This window comes from Thermobia domestica, chromosome 9 (genome assembly GCF_964235325.1).
Source record: "Thermobia domestica chromosome 9, izTheDome1.hap1.1, whole genome shotgun sequence".
NCBI classification, from domain to species: Eukaryota; Metazoa; Arthropoda; class Insecta; order Zygentoma; family Lepismatidae; genus Thermobia; species Thermobia domestica.
Window position 1 is genome coordinate 70576767 of NC_137462.1, and position 16310 is coordinate 70593076.

Sequence of the window (16310 nt, forward strand, 5' to 3'; positions counted from 1 at the left end):
TTCAATTAACTTCAAAGAAAATTAGGAACAAAACTTCTTTGCGCCTGGATTCAATTGTCTTAAGTTCTAGCTATCACAGCTCTCTGATGTTTTAACCCAATGAGATTACAAGCCTGATTCTATTTGTAGAGTGTGAAGAACCGAGAACTAAACGCCATTTTGAAAATCTTGCACTCTCACTTACGAAAACTAAGATAACATTTCCATGAATTCAAAGACCTCATTATTCTTCCCTGCTGGTCTAGTGACTAGTTCGTACGCCTTTGATGCATGTGGGAGAATATTAGAATTTGTGAAAAGGGACGCTTAACTTCATCAATCAAATAATTAATCAATCAAAGATCTCATTGTGTGATATTTATTGAATTATAAGTGCGTCTGTGTATGGGGAGAATCGCTTGACTGATTTTTGGCTGACTGGTCCCTTTTCATCACCGAGATTATACGAGAAGGAACCTAGTGTTTAAAATGAAATGTTTCAGTTTAACGTACCACGTTTATGCCCTTTAGGCTAAGGGAGAAATGATTAAAGCATGCGAATGATGATGGAAGAATTAGTGGAATAAGAAAGTGGGAGGAAACTGGAGTACCCCAAGCACAATGTTGTCCACCACAAACTTACTTGGTTGGGAATCAAACCAAGGACTCCACGCACCAGAGGTAAGCGCTCTACCACTGAACCACCGTGCCCTTAACCTAGTGTTTAATCTGGGACAAATATGCGTACCGGGAATCAAGTTAGTGGGAAATGGATTCATATTTTTTTCTCTAGGCAAATTTTCCCAATACGTGAGAATTTTAAAACATATGTGAGGAAGCATTTCCCTCACCGTCCTTTCTACGTACAGAATTGATTATATTCACTAATTCTAATTACGAATATTTATTGTTTGATATTTACGGTTAACTGGAGTTTATCATTCATTTTTAGTATCGAGGCCATATATGAGACAGTGAGACCCGAACCACTATTCGAGCTTCTATCCTAGACAAGTACCCACCGAGAATCGAACCCGGAACTACGTATACAGGAAACACTTTATTTATTTATGTTGTAAATACTCCCCCACTGAGACATTTTGTCTCTATGGTCTTTTACTTAATCTTAAACACTTTTCAACTTAATCCAGGGACACGAGCACAGGAACTTCGAGGAAAGTTAGAAAATACCCATGTTCTTAAGGGTCTCGAACCGTAAATCCGTTTTGCCTCACATTCGAGAACCTAATGCCTGGGACTGTTTAACTACACTACACCGAATAATGTTTGTAATGTGGTTTTGAACGAAGTTCGGTTTATACTTTCTACAGGTGTGCACTGAGATAAGCCGTAACATAATGAAGATGGTCTTGGTATTGCATCCGTCATTTATTTGACTCCAAATTCATTCTATTTCCCTATATCTGTTTATCCGAGAACAGTTTTCGTTATCAGCGCCAATAAATATTATTGTACTGTTTAAAGCTTGTAATTGGTCTTCTCTGGATTCAATATAGTTTCTAAGTTTTAATCAACAACTTCAAACGTTAATTACAACTATGGCTTATTATCTTTGTGGCACACTAGCTAGCTGAAAAATGACATAAAACTCCAAATAAAAATATTATTAACTGATGCAAATGTTTCACGAAATCATAATTAAACCAAAACAGCATATTTTGGCAAAACTGTCATAAGAAGATGACAGATATAATTAAAGGTAGTAATACATTAGTAATAGAATTCCAGACAATCTCTAGGAATTTCTAGAGATGATCTAATATGTCTACAATTGCCTTAGTGACCTAGTGATGATGTTCACAATAAACACACGTTATAAGGTCGAACCAGGGAACTTTCGCACCGGAGGCGTGTGCGCTACTACTACCTCTCACCCAAAAATATAGTTTACTGGATTTCTGAAAACATTTTTGGCGTGTTTCGTTTCTCGCGAGAAAATCCAGAAAGGGTAGTTTACTGGTTGGAGTGAGCGAGTTCTCGAACTGAAATGAAATGATATGAAATGCATACTTTTATGTCCAACGATTATGTCCTTTAGGCTCATCGAGACGGATGATTGACAAATGATTATGAAATAATTGTGGTGTAAGAATGTGAGAGGAAATGGGAGGACCTCGAGAAAATCCACGGACATGAGGTTATCCACCACAAACTTACAAGACCTGGGATCAAACCACAGACCCTTTGCACTAAAAAATTAGAGCTGTACCACTGATCCACAGTGACTCCCTTCTCTCGAACTATTTTCTAGAAAATCATACCAACGTTTTTGTTTACATTTCATAACCATTTCATTAGCAACGTTGAAGACGACCTGCTTCACGTATTATATTATTATTATTATTATTATTATTATTATTATTATTATTATTATTATTATTATTATTATTAATAATAATAATAGGAACGAGAAAGTATGATGGTCTGTATATTTTATTTTCAGAGAATCATGGTTCAGCTTTATTTATAAGTGTAAACATTATCACTAACTTTACCTAAAGACGGGACTCGTAGTTTGACCTGCAGCAAAACAAACTGACTTGCAGACAAATAGTAGTCTCTTAACTTTTGGAGGTTGGAGTCACTGTCAAGGACGACGGAAATAAATAACGTGGAATATGTTGTGGAAGGTCATCAGTCGTATACACTATTCTATCAGACTACTCTAGCCCAAGTTAGCATTCAATGGGAGTAATGAAAATACTTGCTGAAATGAGGCCCATAAATTCTGTTTTTATAGTGTCTTCACCCATTTGTTTCAGGGAAAATTTAACAATACATTCATCCCTTATAGCCTTTATTTTTTTTTTTTTTCGTTAATTATACTGAAGACCAACGTTAGTTAATTACAATACAAATAGGAGTTCTTTCTTTTTTTCTTTTTTTCTATCCTTTCCTGAAAGTTCTTTCTACATGTTTCACACGTTCGACTCGTTAGGAGCTATTTTTATTCAAAGGTTTTAACCTTGACCGTACCAACAATATATTTTCATTTGAATTTAGCTTATCATTCCAAATTAGGAAGTTGTAAACCGCGATATTGAACTTGTTTTTTTTCTACGCGCATAAAATAATATTCTAACCTTTAATTTTTGTGTCCAGAGAATATTTTATAAGAGTTTTTCTAAGTCCTTGGCACAAATCTTACAATGATTTGCGAGCTAACCTATCTCAATGTTCACAAGCGGCACCCCCTCCCCCTACTTTAATAAGTAATGATCTCCCTTATTGAAACCAATGAATGAAACGATTTACCAAAAAAAAATCTAGGAGCATGGAAGATGTCAGATTTCTGTGGAAAAATTACATAAAATTTCATCGTCCAACATAAAACGATGATAGGAATGTTGATTATAGTAATTATATAATGATTAATAGCCCTCAGAACTTGTAACAATCAACGTGCCTGACGAGAACTTCCCCCAAAATTTGAAAATTTGATAAGATTTTTTTGGTTTTTGTTTTTTTTTTTGTTTTTTATTATTTCATTTTTTTAATTATTATTTTTTATTTATTTATTTTTTTTCAAAATACAGTTGGGAGTATACAATACAAATGTTCTCGCAACATTATTATCATTACATACATATACGTATCAGAACTAATAATTTGAATACATATTAGTTTTGGGGCAACAGTTTTGCACACAACTACTGTCTTCAATTTGTTATGTACTGAATGCTTTTGATTATCAGTTTAAGCCTCATAAATAATTCGGTATTTGGGTTTTGATATCCGCTATACATGTAGTACTAGCGTACTACATATTGAAAGGGGAAAATATTTCTAACGTTTTGAGTCCTACTGCTCAAAATGTCTACAGTTATGTTCGTTCTATTACAATGTGGCAAGACCGAAAACCAAAAACACAGATTGCAGCAACTTATAGAAAGGAAACAGAGGGCCATGGAAAATCAGTAATTAGGAATGGGTTAACAATGAAACAAAACAACTTGTTTGTTTGTACAAGTTGTTTTGCAGGAGGTACAAGGGCATTAATATTTTTTATTTATTATCTTTATTCATCGATTTCTTTTTTTGTTTTGTTTCTTTTTGTTCCGCACTATCATCATCATCAGCAGCAGCATCATTTTATTTAATCTTCTTCATCTTCGTCCATTCCTACACATTTTGGGCATGTAGGCTTCCCTTCCATGACATAGAATGATTTCCCGGACACAGCCTTCTTGCAATCCTGTCAATTTAATTTTTTCAGTAGAGAAAAAGATTACAGGACAGAGAAATGAACCAATTTAAAACCAGAAACCAAGAGAAAAGAGAAGACAAAGAAAAACATTTTGTTAGTCAAGGTGAATCAGTAAAACAATACCAAGAAACAATTGTAAGCGTACAGCATTGAACAGGGATCATCTGCTTTCTGGTACTTGCAACAACGTTTCCTCTTCTTTTAAGAAGTTTCTATTTTATCTCAATTTCAGCCGTAGTATTCTCTCTTATTTTAAATTCTTATGCAGCACAAGTAGCATAAACAATAAATAAAATAACTTACTTTCCAAAACATAATTTTGAGGTACTTCGAAATTCAATCATTCCTTTCTTGTTATATTTAATGAAATTCTTTCAATCCTCTCCCACACAAAATACCGGTATATACTGCGAATTACTGACAAGTTTTTTACTTCTATTTCTTGTTCCTATTATGAGCAACAAGTGTGTTTTCTAGTACGATATACTTATTTGCTCTTATTTTCACGACTTACCATCACGATACTCAGTTCAAACATATTTAGACCACGTAATCTAGTATCAGATATCGCTGGATTCGTGTAAATATTAAGGAATGAAAATGGGTATATTAAAATAACACTAAGACCATTCTATGGACATAAACATTGGAATTGTGGCAAAGAAGTCTGAAAATACAATAAACTCTTCTTTAGGAAATTAATTTTATTAATTTTCTCTAAATGCAGTTAATGTTATTTGTTAACACGATATAACGGGGAAGAATGTTTCCGAAATAACCTGCCAGTAGCCAAAATTCATGCTCGTAGTATCCTGACGATATACCATTAAAATCCTTACAATTAAATTTAGGGCTGTGGATTTTTGTTTAGTCTCTGTTCAATGCTTCGAACGTAAATTATTTTTTTTTATAAATTCAAAATAAGTAGCAGCTAAAATATGTCTGAAAGAAAAAACTAATTAGTGAAAACAGAATAATTGTCATGTCTATTCCAAAGGCCACCAACAACCCTGGAGAAAGTATGTACAATTAATTTAACAGAGAAACGCATTAAATATGTTTACTATTTAAAAAAAAAAAATAAAAAAAAGTTATTGTATCAACAAATATATTTATTCCTTTTCAATTTTTACTCCTTTATCCTCCGTGAGTTATTATATATTGTGCTACTGACATCATCGTAAGAAAAAAATAGTGTTTAAGAATTTATCTCCTTCATGTAATAAACAAAATGCATAACTTTATAAAGTGCGATGCAAAATTAACTACTTGAAAAGATAAAAAAAGAACACATTTCACATGTGCTTTTCAGTAATATACTGAATTTTGGTCCATTATCACAAAGAAACATGAATAGCCATGCATTTTTGACCACGACTGTACAGATTTTCTACCGGTACATTTTACCATATATATTTAATTGAATACACTTTCTTTGCATAGAACGAGGGTAATTGTGTGTATATTAGTGAAAACGGTATTCAAAAAATTGGTCAATTTATTCCGAAGTTGTAGGATAGCACTTCTGATTTCGACTGTCAATAAATATAAACATGAAGTAATAGATGTAAAAAAATAAATAAATAAATAAATAAAAAAGTGTTCTCCTAATAGCAAACGATGTAAATTTGATGATTATGTAGCTTAAGTATTTTACAATAGAACCTGGAAAAAATGCATAAGGCATCTGTATGGAAAGGTTATTCATTTTTCATACGCAATGTGTATATTGTGTATCACGAACATGTTTCCAATACTTCTTGCTACAGTTACTTACTCTGCAGACAAAACAATCAGGATGCCATTGACTATTGAGGGCAGAAATGTAGTTTTCCATGATAGGCCTATTGCATCCACCGCACTTGGGAGCAAACATATCAAAATAATCATCACGACAATAGGGTTTGCCATCTTTTTCATGGAAGCCTTCCTCTCCAAACTGTCGACCGCATTGAGCGCAGAAAAAGTGATCTGTATGCCAGGTCTTTTCCAATGCAGTCACACATTTCTGTAAATAGATTCAAATAAAGACCAAATCTTCGTTATATATAGATTGCTGTAAGAATAGATAGATAGTATAACATTTTCAGAAAGAGGAAAGTAAAATATTTTTTATAATCAACGATCACTATGAATTACAGTATATTTTTATCGTAAACAGATGCAATGTATTAAGTAAAATGAGTAAGATATTAGAACAGTCTTAGATGAATTTCGTCCACTTTAATATATATCAGCATTTTTATCAGTTCTTACATTCGTAACTATATTCTACTGCCTTTAGTTTAATAAAACTATTTATTTGGCGCAACACGTATGTAGGAAAAGTTAATTAGAACTTTTATAAAATAATAAATACTCAAAAACGTATTTGTCAAAACACAGTGATTGCTAACAGGAACTTATACGTAAGATAGAATTTGATTTTAAAAAAATTCCCGAATTAATTTATGACATATCAACAGTTACTTAATATACAATTTCTTCATAGAAATGGAAGAAATTTAACACCAACGAATAAAAAGATTCTTTCTTATTCTCAAACTTCGTTGAAAAAAAAAAAAAAAAAAAAACTTTAAAAAATCACTCACGTCTAATATTGGCCCATTACAATAAGCACACCGTGGAGAAAACAGATTATGATAATCAGGTTCACAATACGGCAGACCGTCCCTTTCAAAGAAATTGCGAGTTCCCAGTTCCTGGTTGCAATGGGTACATGTGAAATGCTCAGGATGCCAGGTCTTTCCTAGCGCTGTGATCACCTGCAAAAATGTAAAATTAAGAAATTAATAATAATTTAATTACTTTGACAGACATACGTACGCGAAATACATGCAAAATGTATCTGTTTTCTAAATAAATTGCACAGGTATAAAAGTCAATTCTGATCAAACAATGAAATCAGAAAATTATTTTTGTTATTTTATTTTGTAGTGCAGTACCTGATACAAACAATCCTTGCCATACTTTCTAATCAGGACATGAGAACTACTTTTATTAGTGTATGAATTAGGAGTTGTTCAAATTATGTATTGTAAAAATTGCCGAAAATGCATACTAAAAGCATTAATTGTTGCAAATTTTCATAAAAACGAAATGATTTACAGAAATTAATCTATTATCATTGGAAACGTCATGAAACCTCCTTACTTTCCATATTCAGGAGAAAACTTAATATTTTTCATTAGAGAAAAAAGAGACGAAATAAGAAAATAATGAAATATTGTAAAAATAATTATATCTGCACAGAATTTGAAAATGATACTTGCACAAAACTTTAAAGAGAAAAAAAAAATTAAAACAATACCTGACCAACGATTGGCTTGTCACAGGCACTGCAGCAGCCCTTCTGAGTTGTGTTTACACCTTGTCTGCTCATATCTGCCTGGAGGTTTCCAAGCATAGAATCAAGCTGATTCTGTTTCTGTCCACTTGCAGGAACAGGGGAACTCTTCGTTGCCTTATTCGGCTTAGCGTATGGTGAGTCGGTTACAGTCTGATGCTGATGAGTGCTGGCATTGATCTGTGAACGACAGAAATGAAATTACTAATGTAACACAAAAACTGAAAATTTGACCTTAATGAGTTAATATTAAATTAATGCGTTAATTTTTAGTATTAGAATTAAAGTGCGAATATTAAAATGAGCAGTATTATTCATAGTGCTGGTATTTTAAAGTATTATAAACGTATTATTTCATTTAGGAATCAATTAAAGTTACTTGAGTTGTTAAAAATGTTAACAAATTGAGATTTTTTTAAATCCAAAATTTGCTTGGATCAGAAGATAAAATCTATAAAATGAGATGCACTTATGACGGTGCATTCGATAAACTAAACATGACAAGAAAAACTCTGATGAAAATAACATCTCTCATGTCTCGAGAACTTAAACACTCTCCATTATTTGCAGGAAGGAAAACTGGTTTTCTAGTTGGTACTTTGCAGGTTACAAATATTCCTCACCAATTCAGAAAAATTATGCTCACGCATATTCTGACATCTTCGACATAAACACGATTTTTTTTTTTTAACTACCGGCTGTTTTGTTACACCATCATTAAGCGCATCTCTATTTTTTTTAATTGTTTTCTCCCAATGAACTTAACACTTCAAAAAGCACCTATTCGAAAATGAAAACTCGTATCGCAGATAAGAAAATGTCGTAATGTTTAGACACGTAGGACTCCTGTCTTGATCCTGTTAATATTTTAATTATCACTTTTCGTCTAGTCGAGTCTTTTTTTTTTTTTTTTTTTTGACCTGCTGTAATAATGGTGTTAAGTTTCTGAAAAATTAGTAATACGACGTAAGCCTAAGAATGAGAAGCACATTATCATGTGAACTGTAGAAGCAGTAGTAGTAACAGTAGTAGTAGTAGTAATAGTAGTAGCAGCAGTAGCAGTAATGGTGAGAGAGCGATCCGAGAAGAGAAACCAGCTACCAGAGACCGTGAAGTCAACTGACGAGATGCAGGAGCCGGAAGATTCTGAAGCACAGATCTGAAACTCTCTTTCCCCTCAATTCGTGGTGCAGAAGCAGGGTGGTTTGGGAACAGTACCAAAATCTTTCTAAGCTCCACCTCCTTATGGACACCTCCTCTTCTCCCGTTGTAGGAAGAAAAAAAAGCCACACCCTCTTTTTTTCTCTCTCTTTCTCTAAGTCTTCCGACCGAAAAAAGCTATTTTGGGCTCTCAACCTTACCACATTAGCAGTGTCAGCCAAGAAAGCGTCTGTTCGCCACATCCTACATTAATCTGAACTGAACCAAATAAGTATGTGCGATAGTTCTAAGTAAAAACAAATTTTAAGGAAGAAAGAAAAAAAAAGACTCTCCAACTACGACTGTTTGGTTAGAGTGGAGAGTCTGATGAAACAGGTGAGTTTCTTTTTTATTGCCCTAATGTGAAGATATGTATCAATGATTCAACGAAACACGGTGCACTAGTTGACGTAGAACACAAATAGTTATTAATTTAAAACCACGCCTCTCAACGTACTTGAATAGAAGAATTGGCAATGAACCTAATTAACACTTTTTCTTTCATTGGATTTACTGTTGGTCATTAAGAACTAATTTTAAACTTGGAAGACATTCTTATTAATTTTAAAGCACAATGAGAACTTTGTCGGAAGTAGAACATGATCTAAAATAAAAGAGTAATTTATTTTAATTTTAGTATACGAAATTACAGTAGGAAAAAGAATTGGCAAATGGAATGCTTATTGCAATGAAAAGAGATATAATTTTATAAAATTTCTTTTCTTCAAATTGACCACCCATCTCATACTGTAACACTTTTCTAGCATAAGGAGCACAAACGTGGGATGTTAAATTTAAAAATAATACTATTTACCAACATTTTTACATTCTGAGAGCTGAACCTGTTTCATATACGAGGAATCATATATTTCCCAAAAAAGAACAGAGCCAGTCTGGAATTCTATTTACGATAATGCATAGGATTCGTCAGGTAGGACTGCCGCAAAGCTGAAAATTTTTGAGTTAAAACATTTGATATTAGCAACATGAAACAGGGTTTCCTCATAATGAAATAATCAAGCTATTTCAGAAGTCATTTCGCTGCATGTACGTAATAGAAACCAACTTTAAACCGCCTATTTTAAACCACTGAATGATGATTACAAATACGCCAAAATAAAGATAAGATTTGTTTATCAACTTCATATAACAAAAATGAATTGTTTTCATCACAAGAAGACACAGTTCATTTCGCGTATTTGCCAATACAAGTTACCGGCTTATTGTAAAGTTGGGTAACTTGAACTTGTTTCATAATATCTGAGAAGTATCTGAAGTGAATAGATTCAGAGCTCCATTTTATCCAACATCAATAGAATTTGGTTATTGATCATCCTATAGTTATAAACGGCATTTGTAAAACGCTGATCACTTTCGACACAAGCCATTTCCAACGTATCACTAATATTAGTTTAAATCAGCATAAATAATAACAGTATTCGATATGTCGGCTCTATAAACCTATATCTAGTTTGTAGCTACAAACAATTTTACATCATAGCATTACTATTTTTCTTATTTCAAACATAATTTAGAACAGGCATGTCCATGAATTGGCTCCCGGAGCCAAAGCGTGAGCGGGCACGAGCGAAGATAAGAACAGGTGAGCACAGGTGCTGCTAGCTTCGCTTCTTCCACTGCATCCGATAAGTGTTGCCAACCACACATGGTGGCAAAAAACCTATGGCCAAGCCTGGCCAGAAATTCGCACGATGATAAGCATTGAGCAGACGCAAGCGTGAAATGTGCAGGTGTGCTCTCCCCCTCCCCATTTCGAAAGCAGTGACGCGAAAACACTGCAGGAAATAAAATTGGTACGTTTTTTGGTTGAGGAAGACGCATGATAGAGGTTACAGTTAGCGTTGAAGTAACTAACACATGAACAAGAAAGAAAGAAAGAAAGAAAGAAACTAATATTAAACATGTCATCTTACAGACGTAAAAACGCCGTGTGCGTGGGTTTTCTCGGGGTTCTCCCGTTTCCTCCCACTTTCTTCATTCCACCATTTCATTCATCTCTCATCATCACCGTCTCCTTTAGCCTAACCGGCATAACCGTGGGACGTAAAACTCAAAAAAATAAAAAAAATAAAAGACGTAAAAACGACTGCAAAAATCGGAAACGAATTGTTTCAGACCTTTTTAGCTTGCTTACACAATTCGTGACGTTGTATTACATTAGCACTCGGTCTGTAATTTGTCATTCGCTTCACGTTTGCTAAGTTGTAAACGCCTTTCGTTGCTAGATTGATAGGAGAACGACGGGAGGTTGAAAATAATAATAATAATAATAATAATAATATTAATAATAATAATAATAATAATAACAATAATAATAATAATACGCATTATTATTATTATTATTATTATTATTATTATTATTATTATTATTATTATTATTATTATTATTATTATTATTATTAGATCTATTATTATTATTATTATTATTGTTCGGACCAAAGAGGGATGAAAATGGGGATTGGAGGAAATTCATAACTAGGAATTGCATAGTTTATACCGCTCACCTAACATTATTAGGGTTATTAAGTGTAGAAGGCTCAGGTGGGCAGGCCATGTAGCCAGAATGGAAGAAATTAGAAACGCTTTCATAATTTTAACTGAAAACCCAATTGGAAGAAGACCACTAGGAAGACCTAGGCGTAGATGGGAAGACAATATTAAGATGGATCTTGCAGAAATAAGAGTACAGAGTAGAAACTGGATTCAGTTGGCTAAGGACATAAGTTAGTGGAAATATTTTGTAAACGCGGCATTGAACCTTCGGGTTCCATAGACCATAGAGTTAGTAAGTTATAATTATCTAAAAGAAATGTTCAAATGTTGTTAAGAGACAATTACACAGAAGAACCGAGTTTCGACCAAACACTAATTTGCCGGAAGGAAATTCCAGTGCAGTCCAGCCTACTTTAAGCGTTATCCGTGCAACCCACGTTTCATGTTCAAGACATTGGGAATAATTGTTCGTATCATTCAGTTGGAACGTTTCCTTTCGAATTTACGCTATTACAGTAGACCTACGCTATTACAGTAGGCCTACGCTATTACAGTAGGCCTACAACATTGTGACTTTCAAAATCAGTCAGTAACTATCGAAGAAAGACAAGCGTGTAGCTTCAGTCGTTGAAATGATTTAACCTTCTTTTTCACTTTTAACAAGCCACCGGCAAGCAACCAGCCAGGGACAATACATTTTTCCTTATTAAAAAGACACTCCCTGTTAAAAAAAAAAAAAAAAAAAAAAAAAAAAAAAACTAATTGCAGTCACTAACGGTCACACTTAAAAATGGAAAATCTCTTTCTCTCTTAATATTTTGTTTGATTCTTTGCGATCAAAGTAACTTTAAAAGTGGAGTAAGAAATAGTATTCTTCCTATTCATAGTGTAATAGTGGCTTCTAATCTCCACAACCAACCCCTTGCTAAGCCTATTCGTACACACATACATGCATAAGCTAATTTTCTGGAGATATACTTAGATAATTACAAACAAGTGCTACAGTTTTTTTTCTTATCAACAGATTATCTCTTTTCCTAAAAAGCGAAACAACATAATATAACAAACCCACACTCGGATATAACAAACCCACATCCCTCTTTAACAAAAGGAAAGAAAACAGAAGAAAAGGAACGTACATAGTTTATCATTTGATTGCTGTTACAAGTTTGTATTGTCTATAGTTAACGGTTACCACATTGTAAAAAACACTTTACACTAAATGGCAATCAGTTACCATACATACTTTTTTTTTTTTTTGGTAAGCTAGTGATTACCGCCAAGGTTGACAACACTTCCGCTCCTCTAAGGACAAAACCCGAAGATCCACGAAGCACGAACAATGGTATTTGCCCGTAGAATGCTCGTGAGCGTTCACGAGGAGAGTTTCCACTATCTGCTCGCCGTGGGCAGGGCTGATTTAGAATATTTCATACTCCATAATCCAAATTCGATGAAAAAATATCGCTTTAAACTCAATTTTAAATACTGTATTAGTCGTACTGTCACACGATATTCTTACAATAAGAACAAAATAGCAATATCAAATCTAAACCATAATATTTACATTATTACCAATGATCTTATAAAATAGAGGATCTGTTCTATTCTATTCTATTCATCTCCCTCGCAGGAGATTTTATAATTAAAAAGTCACAGCACTAAGGCCAAGTTGACTGCTTCACTAGAATTGTTATGAATCGTTTTGTTATTATTATAATTGTTAAGATGGCCCGTTCCAAAATGGACGAATTAGCCTGTTTCAAATAATTCTGTTTCCACACTAGTTTGTTAATTAAAGAGGAAGGCAGAAGCGTAGAACATACAAAAAATTATGTAAAACACTATCAAAATTGTAATACACTAAAATATGTCCAAAATGGAAATTGTTGTTAAAATTAAATTGAAATAGTTGAAGAGCATGACACTCCATTGTGTAGAACATTCTACGCCATCTTGCCAACCCTCTAGAGGATCTGCCCTTACAACAAAATCTTGAAACCATACGTCACAGTTTCGCCACCCCTACTCTGCCCACTTCGCCCAATAGGATCGCAATGTTTCGAGCCAACAATCATGGTGGAAACGAAAGTAGCCAATCAGACGATGGCAGAAACGAGAGTAGCCAATCAGACGTGTCGAATGCTCGGTTGTTTTTTGGCTTCATTGATTTAATAGGATGAAGATACATATGGGCAGATCCTCTATTTATAACATCCTTGATTATTACCATGTGTTTATTTGATTTTTTCTTAACCTCAACTGAGGTTTTATATCTTCAGGTACAGACTTACGTCCAAGTCATCGATACCACTGACTTTTGTAATTAATAATTATTTTGTAACATAGCAAATTTAATGTAAAAATTGATGCAAATGATTGATAAGGATGAAAGATGACGTATCGTTCTCAACCAAGTGTTTATTTTATCGGACGAAATAGTTGGTATGTAGAGTAAGACATAAATTCAGGGAGTAAAGAATTCAAGGGAGAGACTTAAGTTAAATTTTCAGAAGCAAAAACACAAATGCTAATAAAGGTCTAATGAAAATGTGTATGCACAACAGCTAATTCAAGGGACACTCACTAAAAGAATAATTCATATGGATATCCGTATATAAACTTTATAAAATAATAGGTAAATCAAAAAACTACACATATACTCGAAACAAGAAAACAAGATTAAAAGCTACACGAAGATTATTACGTATAGATAATCTTTTAAGTGCTCCATCAACGCACTATATAACAGCTTTAACCATAGTTATTTTTCATATTGTAACATCAAAACTTGATTATGCTATTTTTATATACCAGAGGACATTATTAACACCTTAATAATGCATGTTCTGACAAGAACAAATATACTATAATAGATTTGTTTAAACTAGGGAACTGAAAGCTTAAACTCTCGTGACAATAGGTTAAGGTAATATTTAAGATACTAATAAAAAATAAACAAACAAAAAGAAGTGTTATTAAATGGTTTTATGCTTCAAGTATTAATGTATACCACACATGACATTTTAATATTCACCGGTATTTATTTGATCGTTTATTAAAATAAAGGGAAATACTGATTTATAGACATGCGCAAAAGCGTAAAAAGCAACATTTATATCAGACAACCAATGATAGTTAACATATTCATTTCTTTTGTTTCTGAGCAATTCCGATTTGATTAAACTTTTTTTCTTTTTTTTTTTTTTTTTTTAATTCGCGAATAAGTTTTGAGGGTCTTTCAACTCACTCATCAAAAGTGTTACGTGTCTACTAACTCAATTCTTAAGTATAATCAACATTATGTAGACAGCATTGTAGCATAAAACATTCTGACGGTGATAATTCACTGAGGAGAAGGTTGTTTTTCTTGGGAATTTAACTATGTGGAGATAAATAGGTGTGCAGCTTGGATGATTTTTCTCTAGGGACGTTAATGAAATGAAATCTTTCAGTTTAACGCCCCACGATTATGGCCTTTGGACTAAGGGAGACGATTACGTAAATGAAGATTCCATTTCTATGTTTACTCTTACTGTTATACATTATTCTTATAGTTACGTTTGAATTGGTTTCAAATTCCATAATAAAATATTATACTCGAAGAACAAAATAATGTGAGGAAGTATTGTTGACTTTTTATAAAGGAAGTGGTGGTATAATAAGCTTACACTTGACGTAAAAAGAATCACTGTGGTTTTATATAATAGTTGAGATTATTACGTAAGCTCTGTTATATTAAGCTAAAATAGATGTTCTGAAAAGCTCTACACTTACCTTAAAGTCAGACAAGGAGGCCATAAGGTCATCGAGTTCCTTCGTGGCCGAAGACGCAGTAGGCCCTCCACTATAAGTCTGATGGGTTTCATGAATTGTTACGGTGGTAGCTGTGTGTCTACCGTCACCCACATCTCTGGAAAAGACAAATACATTCATCATGTGAAGTTTTACAAGATAAACATAAGCTTAATTTAGGTCAAAGATGAAAGAACTAGCTTACGCTAGACATAAATGGAAGGGAAACTACGAATCTTTAATCTGGGTATTTTGTACTGGGTCAGAATAACAAGTAATCAAAGCACTTTAATGTCGCAATAACACGATAAAACTTAATAATATTTAGTAAATTCTTACATGAACTTGATTCAAAGTATTCCTAAATTTAAGAGTATTTTAAAATACATATATTGGATAATTTGATCATCATTGTAAAAGTATGTAGTTATCTCAAGTGTTTTAATTCCTCATTAAAAGAGAAACTCTGTACTTAAAACTGAACATTTCTTTCAGTATATTTTGGCATGGTATGCTGACTTCAAAATAACTACACTAGCACAGAAGATTCTGTAAGTAATTTCATGTGTATTTTATACATTCCATTGAAGACCACAACAACGTGCATCCAATTTTCGCTTTCTGAAAATTATTAAAAATTTAATACTGAATAACGTAAAAATAACTTCTCTGATGGATGTTCACACACGTATATTTTTTAAAAATATAAAAATTCTTTCACTAATGACTACAAAGCTGTAACCAAATTGTCTGATAGGCATAATAATCGAAACATTGACTCAATAGAAATGGCCTTAATTTCTGAAGGATTATGTTGAAACAAATATTTACCCGATAACTTTTTATCATAACGTAATGATACAACTGGTTAGAATTTTATTTAACGCTTATATCTCCACAGAACAATACATACTCCTAATAGAAAAACAATCACTCACAGGTGCTTTATTGCGCAGTTATCTATCATTTCTGATTCTCTGTAGACAGAACAAAAGTAGTGTGGTAGCAAGTAAGAACCCACTAATAAATTCAACCTAAATGGTTAAATACCCAAGTTAAATTCAAGTTTGAACTTCAAAATGAACGTGAAATTCAAATCAGTGTGCTCCAACTGAGATTGAAGCCAAATCAACACACACACACACACGCACACATCACACACACACACATAATCACTAAAATAAACACAAGCCTGGAGTAAGTTCAACAATTTAATAGAGCATCAATACTGCAGTTAAATGGATCACG

General features: G+C 33.2%; 1 protein-coding gene across 7 annotated transcripts in view; it reads right to left on the reverse strand.

Annotated features, from left to right (window-relative positions):
* The window catches only part of Pax (paxillin), a 327249-nt gene that overhangs the window by 11491 nt on the left and 299448 nt on the right, over window positions 1–16310 (reverse strand). For 6 of the 7 annotated variants that reach the window (XM_081771295.1, XM_081771294.1, XM_081771296.1 and 3 more), the window contains exons 5-8: window positions 15045–15180; window positions 7518–7733; window positions 6799–6972; window positions 5985–6215 (exon numbers count right to left, since the gene is read on the reverse strand). In XM_081771295.1, the coding sequence (XP_081627421.1) occupies window positions 5985–6215; window positions 6799–6972; window positions 7518–7733; window positions 15045–15180 (757 nt within the window). Of the gene's footprint in view, window positions 1–3999; window positions 4196–5984; window positions 6216–6798; window positions 6973–7517; window positions 7734–15044; window positions 15181–16310 lie in introns of those variants that run through there. The other variant, XM_081771297.1, reaches the window with a different exon arrangement.